The 19,963-nt window shown below is 41.7% G+C and overlaps 1 protein-coding gene across 2 annotated transcripts; it reads right to left on the minus strand.

The window, feature by feature from the left end:
- Nucleotides 1-361: 361 nt before the first annotated feature.
- LOC141753115 (neuroligin-3-like) lies at nucleotides 362-19,596 on the minus strand. 2 transcript variants are annotated; one of them, XM_074611479.1, is made up of 7 exons: nucleotides 19,203-19,596; nucleotides 15,342-15,970; nucleotides 12,748-12,807; nucleotides 11,782-11,931; nucleotides 10,771-10,956; nucleotides 5,895-6,684; nucleotides 362-2,450 (listed from the first exon to the last, which is right to left on the minus strand). In XM_074611479.1, the coding sequence occupies exons 2-7, from the start codon at nucleotides 15,820-15,822 to the stop codon at nucleotides 1,658-1,660; spliced, it is 2,460 nt and encodes an 819-aa protein (XP_074467580.1). In that variant the 5' UTR covers nucleotides 15,823-15,970; nucleotides 19,203-19,596; the 3' UTR covers nucleotides 362-1,657. The 2 variants fall into 2 exon arrangements, with proteins under 2 accessions (XP_074467580.1, XP_074467581.1); XM_074611480.1 differs by lacking the exon at nucleotides 12,748-12,807.
- Nucleotides 19,597-19,963: the final 367 nt, after the last annotated feature.

The raw sequence follows: 19,963 nt of genomic DNA on the forward strand, positions 1-19,963 counted from the left end.
GGGTGCGCTAGTAGCAGCTAATGTAGCTTTGAATCACTAACGTCATCATGCAGAGATGGGGAGCGGGCAACAGATGTCTGGTAAGCTCACTTCTTTTCACACCCCCACATCTTTTTCCAGATTTATACGATTTTATTATCAGCTCCCTCTGGAGTCACAAACAGCTTGATACAACATTTTTCACATATGCTGTAATACTCTCCATGACCTGTACACAGACTTTGATGTTTCATTATCATGCATTAGCATACATGAGAGGCACAAACTGGGGCTAATTTAACTTCAACTCTAACCCTGACCCAGACACTGTAGTATCCCTTTTGAAGACACATTATCATCACAACTTTTGACAAGACTCATCTTTAGTTCCAAAAATCTTTTAATAGGCGTCTCATTTAGATTAAACAACATTATGATAGATTCAAAGAAATCAAATCTCAAAGCTTCATGTCCATCATGTCCGTTCAGTAAAGAGTGACCCCTGGATATATCTTGGTACGAACGGGGTCCAAACCACTTGGAGTACAGTAGGTGCAATAATCTGCTGCACGACAACTCTTTTTAAAATGTGAATAATTGAGTTGGTATACATACAATTACAATGTAATTACAGTTATCTTTCCGAAGACCTTATAGTACTCATAAACAAACGACAAATGAAATGTTGGTCTAAGTTTATTCTGTACAAAGAAGCCAAGCCAAAAGAACCATGAGCTGGTTGGAGTAGGAAAACACATTTGAAGCAATTCTCTTTTTATAGTAAAGCAGAAGTTATATTCCTACAACGTATTAAGCAAAGTTGTAGACACGTGAAACAAAAATATAGCAAGGATACTCAAATAGACTACAATAGATTACACAACACTACATATGCAAATCTGAATGGTTAATTTCAAACAATGCCTAATTTACATTTTTGTAACGCACTTCTCAGCACACACCCACACACTCGCACCAAATCACACCCCCACACACACAGGAGTGCTATATTTTGCACTCCCAGTTAGAAATATTTTGGCTAAACTGGACATTTTCACCACATGTGACCAGTATTTGAGTAAAATTTCAATTTGTTGTTGTTATGATTCCACAGTAATTCCTTATGTGAGCGAGTTACAAGGCATTTTAAAGTAATTACAGTAAAAATACATTTTCATAATAAGCAATGTACCATGAGAAATATGTATAAAATTGCTTGAATAATAATAATAATAATAATAATAATAATAATAATAATACTGCTTTTCAGCTTTTTCCAGATCTCATCTCTGTCCACCATGAGATGTAATGTCACTTCGTTCCACGAGATCAAAATAGATATCACAGAGTAAGAAAAAGCTTCCCATACAAATCCAACTGTATAAACATTATACTAAGTTCTTGCTAGGTAAAGTTCCAAAAAAGCCAAAGTGGAAAATGAAATGCACTTTTTCTTTTTGTCTGCCTTTTGAAAATGATTATTATAAAATGACTCTGCAGTTAGACTTCCTATTATGAGAGAGCAAAGGCAGGATGTTGGCGGTTGTACACTTTTTGGAAAAGACATAACGAACATATTCAATCCTATTTTACCTACACATCCTAAATACAGCTTTACATTTCCATGTTTTATGTACGTCACGCTTCTCCTTCACATCTCCTCTCGTCTCCTGCCAGGCTATACCCGAGTGGTCGAGTGGGTGCTGGGCAGGCCTGCGGAGCTGTAACCAGCGGGGAAGGTGCTGTATGGACTCATGTTGGAGAGGCCCATCAGGGAGTTGGGGATCATGGTGATGTTGTTGGGGGTCATCAGAGGGATGTCGTCGGGGGAGCGGCGCTGGCTCAGTGAGTAGTCCAAGCTGGGCGAGACGTGAAGAGGATTGTGAAGGGCTTCACACTGGTTCCTCTGCTGGGACAGGGTCTCGTCTATGGTGGTGGTGTGGCTCACGTTGTTGCCCTTGCTGTCACGCTGGGGGCTGGGCTGCTGGGACGTGTCCTGCCGACTGCGCTTGTCCTTGCGGTAGTACAGAGCGGCGAAGGCCAGGACGTTGAGGAAGAGCAGTGACGCCCCCACGGCAATGGTGACACTGAGCTCTGTGGAGTAATCTCTTGGGTTCGGCATAATCAGAGGGCCCATCTCCCTCCCGCCTTCGCCGTTGTGGGCGGTGGATACAGGGGGCCGGCCGGTGCTGCCGGCCCTCTTGCCATTAGACTGGGTGGGATCCAGTGGGGTGACCTTGGTGGTGGTGGAGGAGTAGTGGAACATGTCGTGGAGGTTGTAGAGATGGGGCACGAGGTGTTTCCAGAAGGCCACCTTGGTGGCGCGGTAGTGATCACGGATGCGAGGCTTCAGGCCAATGTGCAAGTACAGCTGGTCGTAGGGGTCGTACTTGGACCAGGCCACCTCCTCAAAGCGGTTGGCCTTGGTGTGGATGAATTTGGTGTCCTGTGGCACTGGTTTGTTAGGATCCCTGCAGACACACAATAGACAGAAAAACTTGAGTCATGGGCAATAATTCAGTCTTACTGTTAATCAACTTTCAGAATATCATCATATTGCAATCATATGATCTCATCAAGATATCTATCTCGAAACATTGTTGTCCAAATTGATGATTCAGAACAAGCTGTAGCCTAATAAAAAACAGCTTGTAAAAAAAAGCAAATTTGTCATTGATTTTTCACAGTTCCTTGCTTTGAACATTAGTTTGATTATTTCATATGTGATTTTACATTTGCCATACCATGATGCAGAGGTTGGATTCAAGTCACAAGACTCAAGTCCGACTCGACTCACAAATTTGATGACTTTTTGATGACTCGACTTGACAAAATCAAAAAAGACTTGCAACTCGACTTGGACTTTAACACCAATGACTCGTGACTTCACTTGGACTTGAGCCTTTAGCCTCGAAAATACTTATAAAGATTAAAAAGTATGTTATTTAAAAAGTGTGCAACAAATCAATTCATTTCCCTTCATTTCCCGAATCAACTAATGTTAACGCTATTCATTCCCAGTAAGTCAACACTTAATTCCTCAGGTTCACTTTGTTTGAACCAATTCAACAGCATCCAAGAGAGAACCATCAAAAACTTTACATGTTACGTTACATTAGTGAGCGCCAATTGGAAAAAAATATACCAAAGATAATTTTGTTTGCGTACAACAACTACGTGGTGGTCAACAAAAAAAAGAGTTGCAGAGCGCATTGTGTCTTGTTTAAGACTCGAAAACCCAAAGTTTAGGACTTGTGACTTGAGTGCAAAGACTTGAGACTTACTCGTAACTTGCAAAACAATAACTTGGTCCCACTTCTGCCATAATGTATATTGTTATTGGTTTGTTTGTTGGTTTGTTTGTTTGTCTGTTAGCAGGATTAGTCCAAAAGTCTGCGATGGATTTGATTGAATTTTTTGGAGGGTTGGGGTGTGGCACAATGAACAATCCATTCGATTTTGGTGGCGATCCGGACCATAAGCTGGATTCAGGAATTCTTTTAAGGATTCCGATCAGCCAGAACATTAAGACCTCTGAGTATAACACATGCGCAGTGTAACTGATGATGCGTTGATGACGCATGACCCCGCCTTTTTTCTTCCGAGAGAAAGACAGAGAGAGAGCGGGGGGTGGGGGGAAAACTGTAGATTCAGCGTTTTTTTCACATTAAACTCAATGAAATTACAGTTGAGTTCGACGAAAGCACACTTGGTGATTCTTGGAAAGAGTAACAACGACGGTTTAGGTGAGTTTTATTTTGTTTCTGTCGAGTTTGAGTGAAGTGTTTTACGATGATCCGCTACGTACAGCTGATCTCAACCTAAACAAAAATACACGTGGATGATGGCGCTAGCTGAACGGAGAGGGGGGGGCAATGGTACTCGGGCACCTTGTGCTCTCCGAGTGCTATTCTAGTTCATATTGTGATACTGATTTCCAACAGTATAAATGCAATATTGCCGTTCCAAATGCAAATCAAAATAAAAGGCTTGTCTGTTAAATTGTAACTTCTTTGACATACGTCAACACAATGTAATATCACCGTCTTTCCTCAAGGGCTCAGCGTTCCCTCATTCCTACACACTAAAACAACAGCCTACTGTGACCTGTGCTGTGCTTCGTCTACTGCTGGAGTCATCATCCACAAAGACTCATTGCAGCTATGCATTCAATATGCAACAGGGCAGCAGCAGTGGAGTCCTCAGTGCAACTCACTTAGGTGTCTCTTATCTTCAAAGACACACAGCAAATCTGTGCCTCTGTATGACAAATTGTAAAACAAGCTGTCAGGTGCAGAGTTTCACTCTGTTGCACTTTCAACAGCATGTTTCCCCAGTGCTGAGTCACTGTTAGTGTAATATCAGGTCAACTGCTGAAAACTTTGTTAAGCTGAACACGTCTCCTGTCATCCTAGGAATACTTTAAAATGTCACTGCTTTTAATGATAATCCAAAGACAGCAACTTGAAGACTTCATACTCAAATCTACACAGTACCTTCAATAAAGACACCAACATTTGCTACCAGTGTATCAATATTGAATATTGCAAGCAAACATGGGATATATACATGATATTTCTGTACTGTTTATTTGTGCCAGCCCTACTTGAAAGTCCAACTCACAGTAAAGCTGGCAGAGGTTTACGGCATGCTTCTTAACTGCCTCCTTGAATTTTCTCTTCAACTTAACCTCTTTGTTAAACAGCGAGTGACTGCTTTAAACATTTATGTGAATTAAGCTGTAAATTTTAAGATCCATCACGGTCAGGAAGTCTGCCCAAAGTGATGAAACTTTGTTATATGCGTAAAGAGAGGTTATACAGAAGCCTGAACTGGCTCTTTAAAAAAAGAGACAACACAGCTTTCATTAGATGGTGTGTGCTCATTTAATGTGACTGTACAGTTAAGCATCACCAAAATTGTTAGCATTTTGCGGGTAGTGTAGTGTGCACAATTAACTATCTAGTGACTGCAAGTGTTAAAGTTAACTGAATAAATCTGTGCAAGGGAGAGCAGACCTAACTTACAGTAAGGAGTGTGCATTAATGATAAAGGTAATCTATAGATTTTGGATGTTAGAAAATTTATATTAATTGATAATAAAAACTGAAGCACCACGTTCCATATGAGAGTTCTTGTGAACTAACAAAGGAGAGCAGTAGATAAAGGCTGGGAGACACGGCAGTGGGAGTTCAGGCTGCACTTAATTAGGAGGCACTACTTAAGGCTGAATCCTACAGTCCTTTAATCAGCGTGATAAAGGAAGGGTGAATGTAGCACAAGTTAGAGGTGGAACATCTCAACACAAATGAAGTCTGCACAAGTGAGGTCAGTTATATTATACCGCAAGAAAGGAGTGTAAAATGGGATATAGAATGCACTGCAACTTTATGTAAATAAGTCATATTAATGATAAAGAGGACATATTATGCTTTTCTCTTTCCTTTAGTGTGTTATATAGTTTTTTGTGCATGTAAAAGGTCTGTCGCCAAAGGGAGTTACTCTCCCCCACAGAAACACCGCTCCTGAACTGCCTGAAACGCCTCGCTTGAAATACCGCCTTTTATACTGTTACGTGGTGATATCACCAAGTACCACATTTACTAGTTTGGCACGCCCTCAAACAAAGCTAGTTAGAGCGGAGTCTGAAGAGTTTGGTTCGGTTGACCAATCACAACAGAGTGGGCCAGCTGACCAATCAGAGCAGACTGGGCTTTTCGGGAAGGGGGGAGCTCAAACAGAGCATTTCAGACAGAGGTTGAAAAGAGGTGCTGCAGCATAGCCGGTATGAGAAAAATAAAGTTTTTTATAAATTAAAGCATGTAAACATGTTCTAGTAGAAAACCAAGATACAATATGCACCTGAAAACGAGCAAAATGTACTTTGGTTTGTCCCTGGATTTGCTGTTACTCACCCACTCTTGGCGAAGTTGGTCCAATAAGTCATAACCACAGCGCTGAGCATGATGTCGTTCCTGGAGAAGTTACAGGGGAAGAGGTCAGTTGGGCCCACCATGGGGATGCCAAACACATAAGGCACCTCATCTCCGTGCGCTGAGTCTGACCACACTGGCTTCATGAGGCTCTGGCAGTGGTGGTAGAAGGCGTAGAAGTACGTAGGTGAGCCGTAGCGGGCGTGTAGGTCAGCCGTCACCACTGAGGGCTCCACCCATTGGTGGTCGGTGAAGAGGGCCACCAGGGTCTTCCTCCTGGTCTCTGGGTTGTCCTTGTCGGCCCAGTCTGTGTACATGAATTTAATTGTCTCCCTCAGTGTGTCCTTCCCTTCTGGATAGCCATACAAACTGTCCACAAAGTCTGACACAGCAAAGTCAAAGTCGCTGCCAGACACGCCGTCCTCCAGATCCATCACATTCTCCACAAAGCGTAGCCCTTCTCCCTGATTAACACCTAGCATTATATCGTAGTTGAGGAACTCCCCCTGCTCCATCAGGATCTCCGGGTCGTCCGGGATGACGTCTCCGTCAATGACGGGACCAAAAGCCACACGGTACCGGGCAGGCTGGATGTCTTGCTCCACCAGCTCCCTTGCACTCTTCTTCTGCAGGCAGGAGACCATGTCCACGGTGTCTAGCACATTGCAGCCAACCCTCTCGGCCAGCATGCGAGTGTACTTGACTGGCTGGTAGTTGACAGCCCAGCTGGACAGGGCTGAACCGCTTTGGATGATGGCTCTGTGGAACAAACCTTGGGACGCAAAATTCAGAACAAAGAGACACAGAAGACAACAGAAGAACCAGAGAGCAGTGGTTAGCATTAGTATTCTTGTTATTATATGTTATTCCTATGGTCTAAGACAGTCCAGAATATTAGTAAACATGAACAACTGTCTCGCAAATCCAAAAACTAGAGTGCTTTAACTCAAATTTGTGATGTCAAAGAGTATAGAGTCTGGAGCTGCTCCACTCTTTAGACAGTGAATGAGGAGCGATGTTATAGATGACACTGCGAGCATCCAGGGGAATGATCTGAGTATATGAGAACATTTTCTGTTTCACAACTGAGAACACTACAACAGAATAAAGCTCATTTGGGCCAAGTTCACACTACACGACTTTCAAAGTGGTCAGGTCGCTGTACTGTTCATACTACACAACTTGCTGTCTTGTAATCGGGAGTCTTTATGTCGTTGTGGTTTTCACACTACATGACTGACCAGCGACAGGGTCTTACACCGGGAGGAATCCCTGATGAGGTCTCCAAACTATGTTTTGTCACGAAAACACACACGAGAAATACACAGTAAATGATGTGATACCATGCGCAAGACACATTGCTGATGTTGTGTTCACAAAATAGCCTGTTTCTACACTCTTTTTTTACTATTATTCCTCTAAGTGCAACAACAACTTTGCTTCGTGCAAATGCAACACATACAGTAAGTTCCTATTCTTACAGGCGACCTGTCCTCCCCCAGGTTTTCCCTCAACCCGTGTCTCGCACTCTCATTGGCTGTAGCTTGTGGCCGGAGTCCCTGACAGATCCAGATATTTAGCAAGCTACATATCTGGAATATGTCTGCGAGGCATCGGTGAGCGTCTCGGCTTGCGTCTTTGAGCAGTTCACACATGACACTCGAACACCAATGTGTGAGCGGCGAGCAACGCCGATTTGCCTCTGATCTGGGGATTTTGAGAGAAATCTCCCAAAACTGTCGGGGAGATCAAGGAAAATCAAGGCTAAAGTTTGAGACTTACTTCTCTGGTTTCTGGCTTTGAGAGAGAGGAGCTCATGTTCACAAATATTGATTGACCTTGGACACTTGGAACATTGGAATTCTTAATTTAGGTGGTGTTCCCCTTTAAGGATATGATTCATGATTGCATGATTCACTTTACACTAATTGCTATTCACAACTAGAGACCATCTTGTGATGGGATCACACCAGCCACGCACCAAATTGTGCCAGGATTGTAAAGTGGGGGGGCAAATGGCCCTTTCGCCCCTCCCACCCCCCTCTTGCTCGGACTATGCCCATCTTCGAACACAACCTTCAGTTTGATTTCAACTACTCATCTGTAAAGTTTCTTGACTGTATCTTGCACGGTTATGATGCTATTGTGTGCACAAAATCTGTCACACACACATACACAAGGTGAAAACAATACCAGCGTCGCTGTCCTGGCTGGTAATTAAATCCGAGGTTTGTTGACACACAACATTTAGGTAGATAAAAGCAAACAAGCCCACATGTGATGTACTTGGAATACTAGCCAGGGAGATAAAGCATTAGAGTAAAAGAGAGTGAAAAGGCCAGATTGAGCCTGGCTGATGAGAAGCAGCTCAGAAAAGCAGCTGGTGGAAGAAATGAGCTGCTAATAGGATGCTGTCCCATTCTATTGTTATTATAATGATGAAAAAATACAAAAATACTTGCTTTTCTCTGTTGATCCCCTTATTTCTTTCATGTGGTGTCATTACTATATGCGGATGACAGTGAGTCCAAGTCAAATTAATGATTTGCAGCATTGTTTCAGTGGAGGAGGTTCTCCTACGCCAGTTATTCACACACACAAATCATTAATACTGTGTGTCTAACAAGCTGCACAGCTTACATATAGACTTCTGATGCCAACTGTGCGGTGGAGGGTCTGTGCAGGGAGATTAATATGCAGTAACCCTGATCCTTCAATGTTGATACAGTAAACACGATGCTGTGTTGAATTGTTTATATGCAGTGCGTCACCTCTGTCTCTCGGGATTTTGTATCTACCACCTAAAAATGACAAGCGATATGTATCAAGTCAAAAAATACTCTGCTGAGGTTAAGGCATATAGCAGTCGCTGGAAAAAAGTGCAGGGACAGTGTCACTTTCTCCTTCCTTCGCTGTCATTTATTTAAATTTTTTTTAGGGCAGCAGCTAGCTAGTCTACTTCAAAGACAGCCGGAGGTCTTTGTGCATTCGCTGCAGCCGAGCGAGGGCATCAAATACAAACCTCACAAAGGACAGTTGCCGCAGCCTCCCTGGCATTGACGAAAACACACAATTTGTGCCCTTCTTGTGTCTTTGTCCAGCATCAATGGGAGAGCCGGGGCAATAATACGGCAAAGATAAGAGGTTCAATTCCCCGTGGGCCGCCCATAATGAAATACGCACCTTTGATTCTTGCAAGGAGCTTTGGATAAGTGTTTAACAAATGGCATGATATCCACTAAAAAGAAGCGGATATCAGATACCGGTTTCCTTCGGGTAATGTTTACTCTATACACAGGTATTTTAATTGAATTCCAGTTGATTTATATTGTCATTTCAAAAATAAGTGGAAGCTGGATTAGAATGTGACATTTTCAATTAAAGCTGCAGTCGGTAACTTAGAACAAATGATAAAAAAAGTTATTTTTATAAAACGGTCACTTTATCCTGACAGTAGTGCATGAGACAAGTGATCTAAAAAAAAAAATCATGTTCCTCTTTGTCCTTCTAGCGCTCCTAATGGCATTTCAAGATTTTACCAGCGAAAGGAAAACAACCAATCAGAGCCGAGCAGTCTCTACAGCAGCTGTCAATCACTTCTTGCGAAACTCGTGAACTCCGATCAAACGGTCAAACTAGGCAGCGCTGATCAAATATGAATCAAGGTTCTGTTACTGTAATGCTTATTTCTGGCCTCAAATGTTTTCAGAAACATCTTGTAGTGTACTGTTTAGCTGTAAAATGAGAAAGTTTGCTCCGGCTGGAGTTTGTGCTTGGTTTTGGCTCGACTGTTTTTAACATGGCGGCTGGGTCACAAACTTTCTAAAAAATATGTTTCTGAAAACACTTGAGGCGAGAAATAGGCCTTACAGTAACAGAATCTTGATTAATATTTGATTAATGCTGCCTAGTTTGACCGTTTGATTGAAGTTTGCGAATTTCACGAACAGTGATTGACAGACTGCTTGGCTCTGATTGATTGTTTTCCTTCGAGCGCTGTGAAATCTTGCATTGTCATTACGAGCACCGGAGGACACAAAGGAACATATTATCTGTCTCATGCACTACTGTCAGGATATAGTGACAGTGTTATGAAAAATAACTTTTTATCATATTTGCTCAAAGTTCCCGACTGCAGCTTTAAACTGCCAATATATGTTGGAAAAAAAGAAAATATCCAAAGAATTTGGCTTTTTTTTCTGTTCCTGCATCATTCTCATACCAACCTTGTCTTTAGTAAACAGTGTCTTCACTCAAGGCTTTGCAAATACAGAACGACAATGCAAAAAAATTTATGGTGTTTTTTTTGCATTGGTATTTTGTGTACAAACTTTGAAACTTTTCACCATTCACACTGTATGTAGATGGGTGGAAGAGGGTAAACAAATCTGACACTGAAAGACTGAAATATTAGTCAGCTGGAATGGTAAAACACTGATGGACGCAGGTGGACGTGATGGCATGGTGAAAACTTTATAATGCCAGTAGGCTTCTTCGAGAGCTTCACATTTTAAGAGGCAAAGCTTTTAGGCTGATTAGATTGAGTAGAGGGGTCACTTACGCAATCACTTACTTAACGAATACCCCCTTTACCCTACTCCCATATCATAACACTTCATCTCCCTGACAGACCATTTGGAGCTGCGCTTGAAACAAAGAACAAAATTCCAAAATGATGAAAAATTATTGTTCAAAAAGTAACATTGACATCTTTGAGATAAGGCATTAATACGTGATTGCGATATGAAAATTGTGGATTTTGACAATGCTTTTAAATGACTGCATTAATTACTACTTTAACTTTAATAACAAAACTGTATTGGTCAAAGTCAGAGATAACTGAGGTGGTGATTCTTACCCTCTGAGTGGTGGGACAGGGTTAGCAGACTGACACAGGAAGCACCGATTCCAGATCCAAAAACTGTGATGCGACCCGGGTCCCCTCCAAAGTAACCAATGTTCTTACTGATCCAACGGAGGGCTTGAATCTGGTCCAGGAGTCCGTAGTTTCCCTTTGCTGCCTGGTCACCAGTACTGAGGAAGCCTGAAGTGTACAGAGAGACATCAGAGCCAGTGCCGAAGTAGAGATCTACAGTATATGTCACAGCTTTGATCTAAAGTTGTAGCCCAGCAGGCCATCTGAGTGAGCTGACACCGTTTCCCCCTCAGGTGCAAATATGCCTTTGCGCTCCCACAGTGTCTCGACTACTTTAGTCAACTCCTAGCATAATAGTCTCCAAGCAGGGAAGTGATCAGGGCTCTGCTCATCGAATCTGAATTCTCTCCTCGCTTTTGACTTCATAAAATTCAATGTGCATAAATCTTTTACTTGCGCCTATTTCTCTAAATGAATTTCATAAAACCTGCACAGAGGTCAGTGGTGCTCTTACGATTGATCTTATTACTTATTCCCTTGTCTGGTCTCATCTAAACAACGCACTGTTTTGAATGTTAAACACATGGGGACACTCTTGACCTTGTGAATGCTTGTGAATGCTGCTTCCCTCCATACTGTATTTTAATCATGTTTTTTCTTTCAAGAATGGCAAAGGCTGATGATCTTGTACAGATTAGATAAATCCATCTAAAGGAAGATAAATTGTCTTTTCAGAATGGGTGTAAAACAGCTTGCGTGCAACAAGGACGGACCATGATAAGTATTTGCATCGCTTTTCCTCTGAGGACAACATTTGTATGCAAATCAAGCTATGCCATTCCACCAAGATCTTACATTTTTCTCTCATGTCTATTTTTTATAGGTTATAACAACAACACAAGTGGAAATTAATGACCATTATAACCATTTATCCTACCACATTAAACGGTCTAAGCACCCCCATTTGAAACACCATTAAAAGTTAGTCATCACCTAATATTCCAATCCTGTAGTTGAGCGTGACGACAACAACGTTCCCGTAACTGGCCAGCACGCTACCGTCCATCATGTTCCCAGTGCCCTCCATATAGGAGCCTCCGTGGATGTAGACCATCACGGGTCTGGCTTCGGAGTCCCTTATATCTGCAATGTCAACACACACACACATTTGCTGAGCAAACAACAGCCGTGGCAACAGTAATGAAATGGAGAATTAATGGAGCGCTGTTAATAAAACGTTATATCAACTGTATGAGGTATGAGTAAAGACAGCTTAGAAATAAGGTGCTTAGAAGCAGTGGTGGGCTTGTGGTTTGGAAGCTGTAATGACATTTAGAAAATGCATGGTGTAAATACACTCCGACAGGGGGTGTATGAATCAAAGGGTCAAATGTAATTAACAACAGTTTTTACAGTGCGTGTAAGCCCACAAGCAAGGAAATCTGAAATCTTATAGATTAGAGGTAGAAAGAGAGGAAAAATCTATTGATTTGACTCGTGGTTTGATGTCGGTCGAGAAGAAAATTCTGTAATGATGGAACAGTTGAAGATATAATATGCATGCACAAGCATAAAAAAACATGTTTTATGTGTGTAGACTTGGACTGAAAAGCACCACCGAGCTCTTGTTAGTACGAGCTAACAGAATTATATATTTTTTCAATAAAAATAGAAAAATGATGTTGTGGACACCAATTTGTTATATTGACCAACGATTATGACTAATGCAATCTGTGGATCAATGTGCATGGTTGGAAGGATTGCTGCAGAGCTCAATTCAAGACACTAGGTGCAATAACAGAAATCTAATGTAATCATAAATACTTTTTTTGTTATTCCACTCAAAATAAAAAAAAAACCACCGTTCTTCAGGAAAAACTAAGAATTGTAAGATCTCCATCCATTAAACTCAAGCTAAAAGAATCCATGCATCAAGACGTTGAGGTCTTAAAAAAATACCTTCAGATATGTGCGTCTCAGCATGTGAGAAAGCCGCCCCCTTTTTCTTGTGTTGGCCCCCTGGGATTCACATGAGAAAAAAAGAAGTTCAAAATTCAAAATAGCATGATTGACTGTGCCTCTTAGTTAATATATGATCCAATCAAACAGGAGACAAAAGATCCATAAATTATACTCAAAAAGAAGATCAGCCCATTAACATACTGTACAGCATGTTGCTCTTTTACCTGTGATTGCTTTCTGACAAAATATAGATGACAAATCTTTAGAGATGTATGACATAATTACATTATGAGTTAGAGTCGAGGTGCAAAATAATCAGTGTTTGTAATTGTGTATTCATCAAGTAAACACATTCTTGTTCCCTGTTAGATGTTTGTAGGAAATGGCACAGTGTGTATATGCGCCCACACACATGCACACACACACTGTTACCTTTGAATGGTTTATTATCTGTCGTTATATTGATCCAGCTGCCTCGGCCTTGACTGGAGTAATACATCTTTCTTGGTTCATTATTATCTCGCCGTACAATTATATTTTGAACACAAACTGTCATGTCGATTCTTCAGGTAAACCACTGCAGGACAGTTACTGAAGATATGAGGTGTAGGGTTTATTGATGAAGGATTAATAAACTCTTACTCGAGGGGGGCAAAAAGCCACAAAAAAAACATATTATAGTGGAAAATTTCAATAACACATTTTTTAGTTTTGGCATTGCAATACTAGAGATAAGTAAAAATGAAAACAGCAAAAGTTTCACATCAGTGGAACAAATAATAAAGTAAGAGAAAGCCCGAGGTGCATTTTAAATAAACAATGACATAGTGTAAAGAAATAAAAAATGTATAGAACGGATGTTATTTCCTTTGAAATGTGAATGCAAGTGTGAGATTTAATTAATCTGTTTGTGTGGCGGCTGAGGAGGCCTTTAGGCAGCAGCGCTCCAGAACAGGAGCTTTATAAAACATGGGCTGCACCATTTTGGACAGCTACCTCTCAGGCAGGCTGTTTATCTGTTGCTACGCTACCATAGAAAAGTCGGTCAGAGAGTGGCATGTTACATACAAAGGCTGAACACGGTCCAATTTTGAGTGCTGAATGTTTTGTGTTACACTGAATGCTTGTGAGGAGGTAATATATTCTAGATATATTCTATTAGAAATTGTAATATTTTAACAAACATGGAAAGCTGGCACTGCTAGTTTTACTAGATCTCCTCAGTAATTCTTCAGGATTACGTTTGATGCCCAGTGGTGACAGCCAAATATGCTATAGGCTCATCATTTTAAAGAGGACCCATTATGCTCATTTTCAGGCGCATACTTGTATGTTGGGTTTCTACTAGAACATGTTTACATGCTTTAATGTTCGAAAAAACACTTTATTTTTCTCATACCGGCTGTGCTGCAGCACCTCTTTTCACCCTCTGTCTGAAACGCTCTGTTTGAGCTCCTGCTCCAACCTCTCGAAAAGCCCAGTCCGCTCTGATTAGTCAGCTGGCCCACTGTTGTGAGTGGTCAACGAACCACTCTCTCCACTCTTCAGACTCTGCTCCAGCTCCACTCTATCTAGCTTTGTTTGAGTGCGTGCAAAACTAGTCGCTAGGCAGGTATTATGCAAATGTGTTACTTGGTGACATCACCACGTTACAGAAGAAAAGGCGGGATTTCAAGTAAGGCATTTCAGGCAGTTCAGGAGCAGTGTTTCTGTGGGGGAGAGTAACTCCCTTTGGTGTGGACTTTAGGCTTCATAACTTTGCAGACCTTTTACATGCACAAAAAACTATATAACACACTAAAGGAAAGGGAAAAGCACAAAAGCATAATAGGTCCTCTTTAAATGCTGAAAATGATTTCTTAGTTTAGGTGGACCAATACTTGAACAACACCTTAACTCAGCGATATTTCACTGGATGTCTATTCCGTGGGAAAACAAGCACATAACCCGGTACATTTATTTTTAGTTGTGCCTCTGTGTGTATCTATACACATGCAGAGGCATCAGGGTATCTTCGGTTGTCACAACTACCAACATAAGAATAAACTCCTGCTTATCAATGGGCACATGATTGTAATTTCAAATGAAATAGAGAGCTCCAGGGATGACATATTTTTGTAGGCCAACCCGGAAGTCAGCAACGCCCTGGTTCCCTCAACAAAAAGCCAATGGGATTTTTCCATTGGGTTTTGGATTATTGCAGAAAATAAGCTGAGTGGCAAACACACGTTTATGATATTTACATGTTTTGTGCAAGTTAATCCTCACAAATGAACAGCACTTTTATGATTTTTGAAGCGCAAATGCAATCGCCAGAAGTTAAAAGCTAACATTAGGCTATAAATAAACTACACCTCTGTTGCATGACTTTACGTCAAAACCACTAACTCATTTCTCATTTCTGCAGCATTCTATATGATTGCAACAAGTGGAACAATAATGCTCTGGATGGTGAATCAGCTCTTGGTGGCAGCAATGACATGAGGAGTGTTCGCACACATCATGCTTTATGATGAAAACAGTACGATGTCGATAATAATGACCAACAGACATGGATAGTCATTGCTGTCCATTTTACCACACCAACTCACCATCCTCTGTCGGAGCGTAGATGTTTAGATACAAACAGTCCTCGCTCTGATCCTGAATGTATGTGGCTACCGTGTCCAGGTTATAGGTGAACCATATGGGCATCATGATCTCTGGCACGGTGTTGTGGATGTTCTGAGGGCACACGGGCATGAAGTGGGTGGCGTTCTTGATACCTGACCAAGAGGAGGGCTGGTCTGGGGGCATGAAGCGCTTCTCACCCACGGGCGGAGCGGCATAGGGGACCCCCAGGTACTGGTCGACAGGCCGGAGCACCTCGCTGGGCACAGGGACCCTGAGGCCTCGCAGTTTCCCGAACTGGGTAGTCACCGTCGGGTAGAATTTCTGGCTTGTCGCCTTGGTGAATGACCAGCAGGAGCATAATATCCACCAAAGAAGAGCACAGTGGGTGATGGTTACAGTCCCTTGATGGTGTAGCAGGTGTGCAGGCAACAGATGGTCTCTAAATGTAGCCAGCCACATGGTCTGGGCCTTGCACAGCACAAATGCACACTGTAGTGTCCGCTCAGTCTCTCAGCACTGAGCCCGTCAAACAGACATCACTCACTGTGCCTTTGACTGTTATCAAATCCAAATACACCTCAGCCAGGTATGGACCACCCACACAAATCTGAAAACAAGACGAGAACACATCAAAACCATGTGAAAATAGTCCGAAATATCCCTATAATTGACTAAGTTTTGATAAAAGTATTATCTCCTTCCTGTATCTTGGGGCGCTAAAGACATACTTCTATATAAGCTTATAATCAGTATGCCACATCCACTGTAACGCTTCAATGCTAATAACCTTTTGGGACAAATTGCTGTCTTAAAAGAGCAAATTTATGCTTTGACATGTACAAATCGTTGAATACTGATCTCTGTGTATCAGTGGGGGAGGAGATGGGAGGAATCTGAAAAAATCCATCTGCTGTGATGTTGGAGCGATGCTGCGAAAAAACATCTCGAGATAAAAGGTGTTAAGCACCCCTGTTCTTATGTAAAAACGACAAAGTGAACGGCAAAGACGGACAAATCTTTAATATGCATTGAAGAGGGATTAACTGGGAGAGGAATATTTGACTTGTGATGTTTCAGTGTTTAATATATTTTAAATATCTCACACCATGTTCAGGGAATGTTTGCATGTTTTTATGTCTTACATCTAAGCAACACTGTCAGCCACTGACCATAAGATTCATAATGGAAGTGTCCCAGAACAAACATGTCTGATGGGACCAACCCCTCCTCATAAAGCAGAGTAATTGCAGGTTAATTGAAAGACTTGATGAAGGCTTATAGACAGCGAAAGACCATTTGAGTTTAATAGAAAAGAGGAAAAGGATCCTTTGACACTTCTTTTTGGGGAAATTGATTTGTGGAAGTCTTCGTCTGCTCCCTGCAATCCATTTTCCCCCCACTTTTCACTTCTTTCGACAAACACAAATGGTTAGCCTTTAAAAGAAATGGAGGGTTTTTATTCAGCTTCAAGCCAAAAATAAATTCCTGTTGATTCCACATTTTTTCTCTAATTTCTAAGTAAAAAATCCCTCGTTAATTATTCCAGTAATATTGATGCCAAGATACAAACATTTATCTCTTTTCTAACCCAACTGCATCCACCAGAGCTTCTCTGTGATGATAGTTTGTCTAGTTAGTGGTTCACCGGTGTGCGCGCTTCAGTAAACACATTCACCCCTAATCACATGTCCATACTGTATTCAAATAAGGTATCAAGTGTAAGCTCACCCATGGAGAGCTACAGAGAGCAAATTGTGTTGGTGCGTCTTCCAATTAACTCCTTTGTTATCCCAAAATGCATCCTGTCTTAGTCCTTACGGTCTAGGATAGCATAATATGCACAACATCAGGCTCTCACTGGCTCATCAATGAGCAAAGCAAAACCGAGCTTGTTAACCTAATCAAATCTATTGACGAGTACTGCCTCGAGCATTGCGAGAGACTGCAGCTAAACAGCTCTCTTGTCAGTCTGATGAACCCATCTATTAGGACGGGGGGGACAATTTCTTCCTCCTAATATGAGAAACTAATTAAGCATGGATGTGGTGCATTGGCTTTTCTCTTTCCCTGCAACATTTTGTTTACACCAGCAGGAACGTACACCGCAAATAAAGGCTGCTCACTCTCTCTTTCACAGGTGGAGCACATATGGACTCCATCAGAGTAATATGGTTCATTTGAGAGTTATTGTACATCGCTGCCCTATAGGCCGGCTTTGTCTGTATTAATTAACACTCATGAATGTTCCTCATAGCCAGAAAAGGACAAGACTTGTTCAATCCCCACTATCTGCTATATGACAATGATGTACGGCCCCCAAGACATTAAAATGGAAAAGATAGAGAACCTGATTTTTTCTTGTAGATCGGGGCACATCTCCTGGTTTGGAGCTGACACTGATAATAAATCATTTGGAGGTAGAAAAATCCTCTCTGTTCACAGAGTACTTGCTGTGAAATCATTGTCAATTATCAAATTAGCACCTACGGGCCGTATAGTGGGCATCACCAGACTTGCTTAGTTGTCTGTATCGCCTGTCACTGCTGGATCTGCTGGAGATCAAAGGGACGCTATGAATTCTTAAAAAAAGCGGCATTTCCTTTTAAATTGCACATGCATTCATGATATTAGTATCAATAGGTGTGCTTTTATTTTGCTATCTAACATTAAATCACATTTCCGAGGCTATATAGGCTACTGTTTTACTGATTGTACTGCAGACTGCCAAAGCAGCTGAATACTGCCTGGGCTGCAGAGTACTCTTTTTTTCAAACTTGTGGTCTGCAATGGGACAGATGTGGATAAAAGCTTTATAGCTTACATCAAATGGGCCCTGTAATAAAAACGAGCCATCACTCAGTCCAGTTTGATACACTGCAAGTTTTTTTGGGGCAATTTAGACTGGCAACACGCCCAGCAACAGGAAAGGAAGGAAACATGTGTGAAATATGCCTTGCCAATTAAATGCTTGCAATAACTCTGTAAGTGATAAGTTCAAAAATCAAGATGTTTTACAACCATAACATATTATAGTAAATAGACTATTTTGCACCAGCCAGATATTTATGCATCACAGAGGAGGTTTGGGTCAAAAGGTATTTCCTGGGACCAAAATACTTTAATTTGGCTGACTTCTTCGCAGTTACAGACCTATTAGAATGATTGCTATAATTTCTCTCCGACCATTACTATCTCTACACCTACATCATCGACAGGCACACAATTCAACACCAATTCACCACTAATAAAAATCTCTGGGACAACATCTTATCGATTAGGTTCTGGTAGCCTGGGGGCCCTTGACATGAAAGCATTTGAGAAAGGAGCACTATAGTATGTCAGACAACAGTGGGCTCCAAATGCCCTTGTAATTCGACTGGTGTGGATCAAACCCGTTCTAGTTGATTCCCCAAATCCCCCTTAATTTAGCAGAGCAATAAAGAGGAGCAGGGATTGACGCAGAGGAGACTATACCTTATAGAGAACATGCAGGTAGCACTCAACATAATGACCAGTGCTTTATAAATGAATGCAAGGATCCAGACCCAGAGAGAAGCCACAGCCCAGATAGCATCGACAAACTGCTGTAGTGTGTGTGTGTGTGTGTGTGTGTGTGTACTGCCTCACGTTGTGACTGAGAAGCATATTATTTAATCTAGGTCTAGGACGGTGTAATATTGGATAATATGGGGAAGAAATAGCGAGCCAATAAATTCCCCACAATTAGTCTATCGCTAAGCTTTAAATGAAATCATTAGCTTAGATGTCAGTGATCAATCTGAACAAAGATTCGTTCCACAAATAAAAAAACAATACCCAGAATCATTAGGTTAACTCACCTGCTTTTACAGAAGCTGATACGCGCTCCATCTCGAGATTTCCTCCATACCATGCCCGTCCGTTTCTCTAGGAGACAATGGGGCTGCTGCTGCTGCTGTTGTGTGTGAATATATTTCCCCCGGTTTCGGTATCAAACACACGGATCTTTACTCTTATCTCCTGCTTTGCACAGTCTGTGTGCTTTGCGCATATACGACGCCAAGGTCAGGAGCGCTAACGGTTTTAATGGAGCGCCCACCATAGAGATCTCTCTACGGCGCCCACTGCCAGCGCGTTACTAGGCAACCACCGGGATACGCCAGTGCATTTAATTCACCCTCCAACAAACCGACGAAATCCCAATTTAGAAACCATTAAGTAACCACCGTAACCTCGGACAGCACTCACGCGCTTTGTGCTGGAAACAATAACCCATCTACCTTTGACCAGATTAACAAGTGAGGCTATTGAAGAAGAAGAAGTGTGCAGTGCAGGCCTGCATGGAGAGAATATGTGCATTAGGGATGCATTACATTTCCATTGGCATAAGCCTTTTAGCAAATTGTGACAGCCATAACAAAAATTGTAAACCAAATCTCCAATATGTTTTCCCCACTGGCTTTGTAATGCATTTTAAATTAGATTCCTAATCAACTCATCTCCTTGTAGCAAAGTCTACACTATATGAATTTACTAATGAAACGTCTGTTCTCTCATCACTATGGGAATTGTATCTAAAAAAAAAAGCAGTGCTTAGAGCCTTGCAGTGACAGCTCTGAAA

The sequence above is a fragment of the Sebastes fasciatus genome, chromosome 16 (assembly GCF_043250625.1).
Source record: "Sebastes fasciatus isolate fSebFas1 chromosome 16, fSebFas1.pri, whole genome shotgun sequence".
Classification (NCBI taxonomy): Eukaryota; Metazoa; Chordata; class Actinopteri; order Perciformes; family Sebastidae; genus Sebastes; species Sebastes fasciatus.

Excerpts from the sequence above, each read along its gene's own strand:
- LOC141753115 (XM_074611479.1), bottom strand. The coding sequence starts at position 15,822 with ATGTGGCTGGCTACATTTAGAGACCATCTGTTGCCTGCACACCTGCTA. Across the intron at positions 10,957-11,781 it reads CTACAGGATTGGAATATTAG|GCTTCCTCAGTACTGGTGAC; the intron begins GTGATGACTAAC and ends TGTACACTTCAG. Across the intron at positions 6,685-10,770 it reads CCTGTCCCACCACTCAGAGG|GTTTGTTCCACAGAGCCATC; the intron begins GTAAGAATCACC and ends TTGCGTCCCAAG.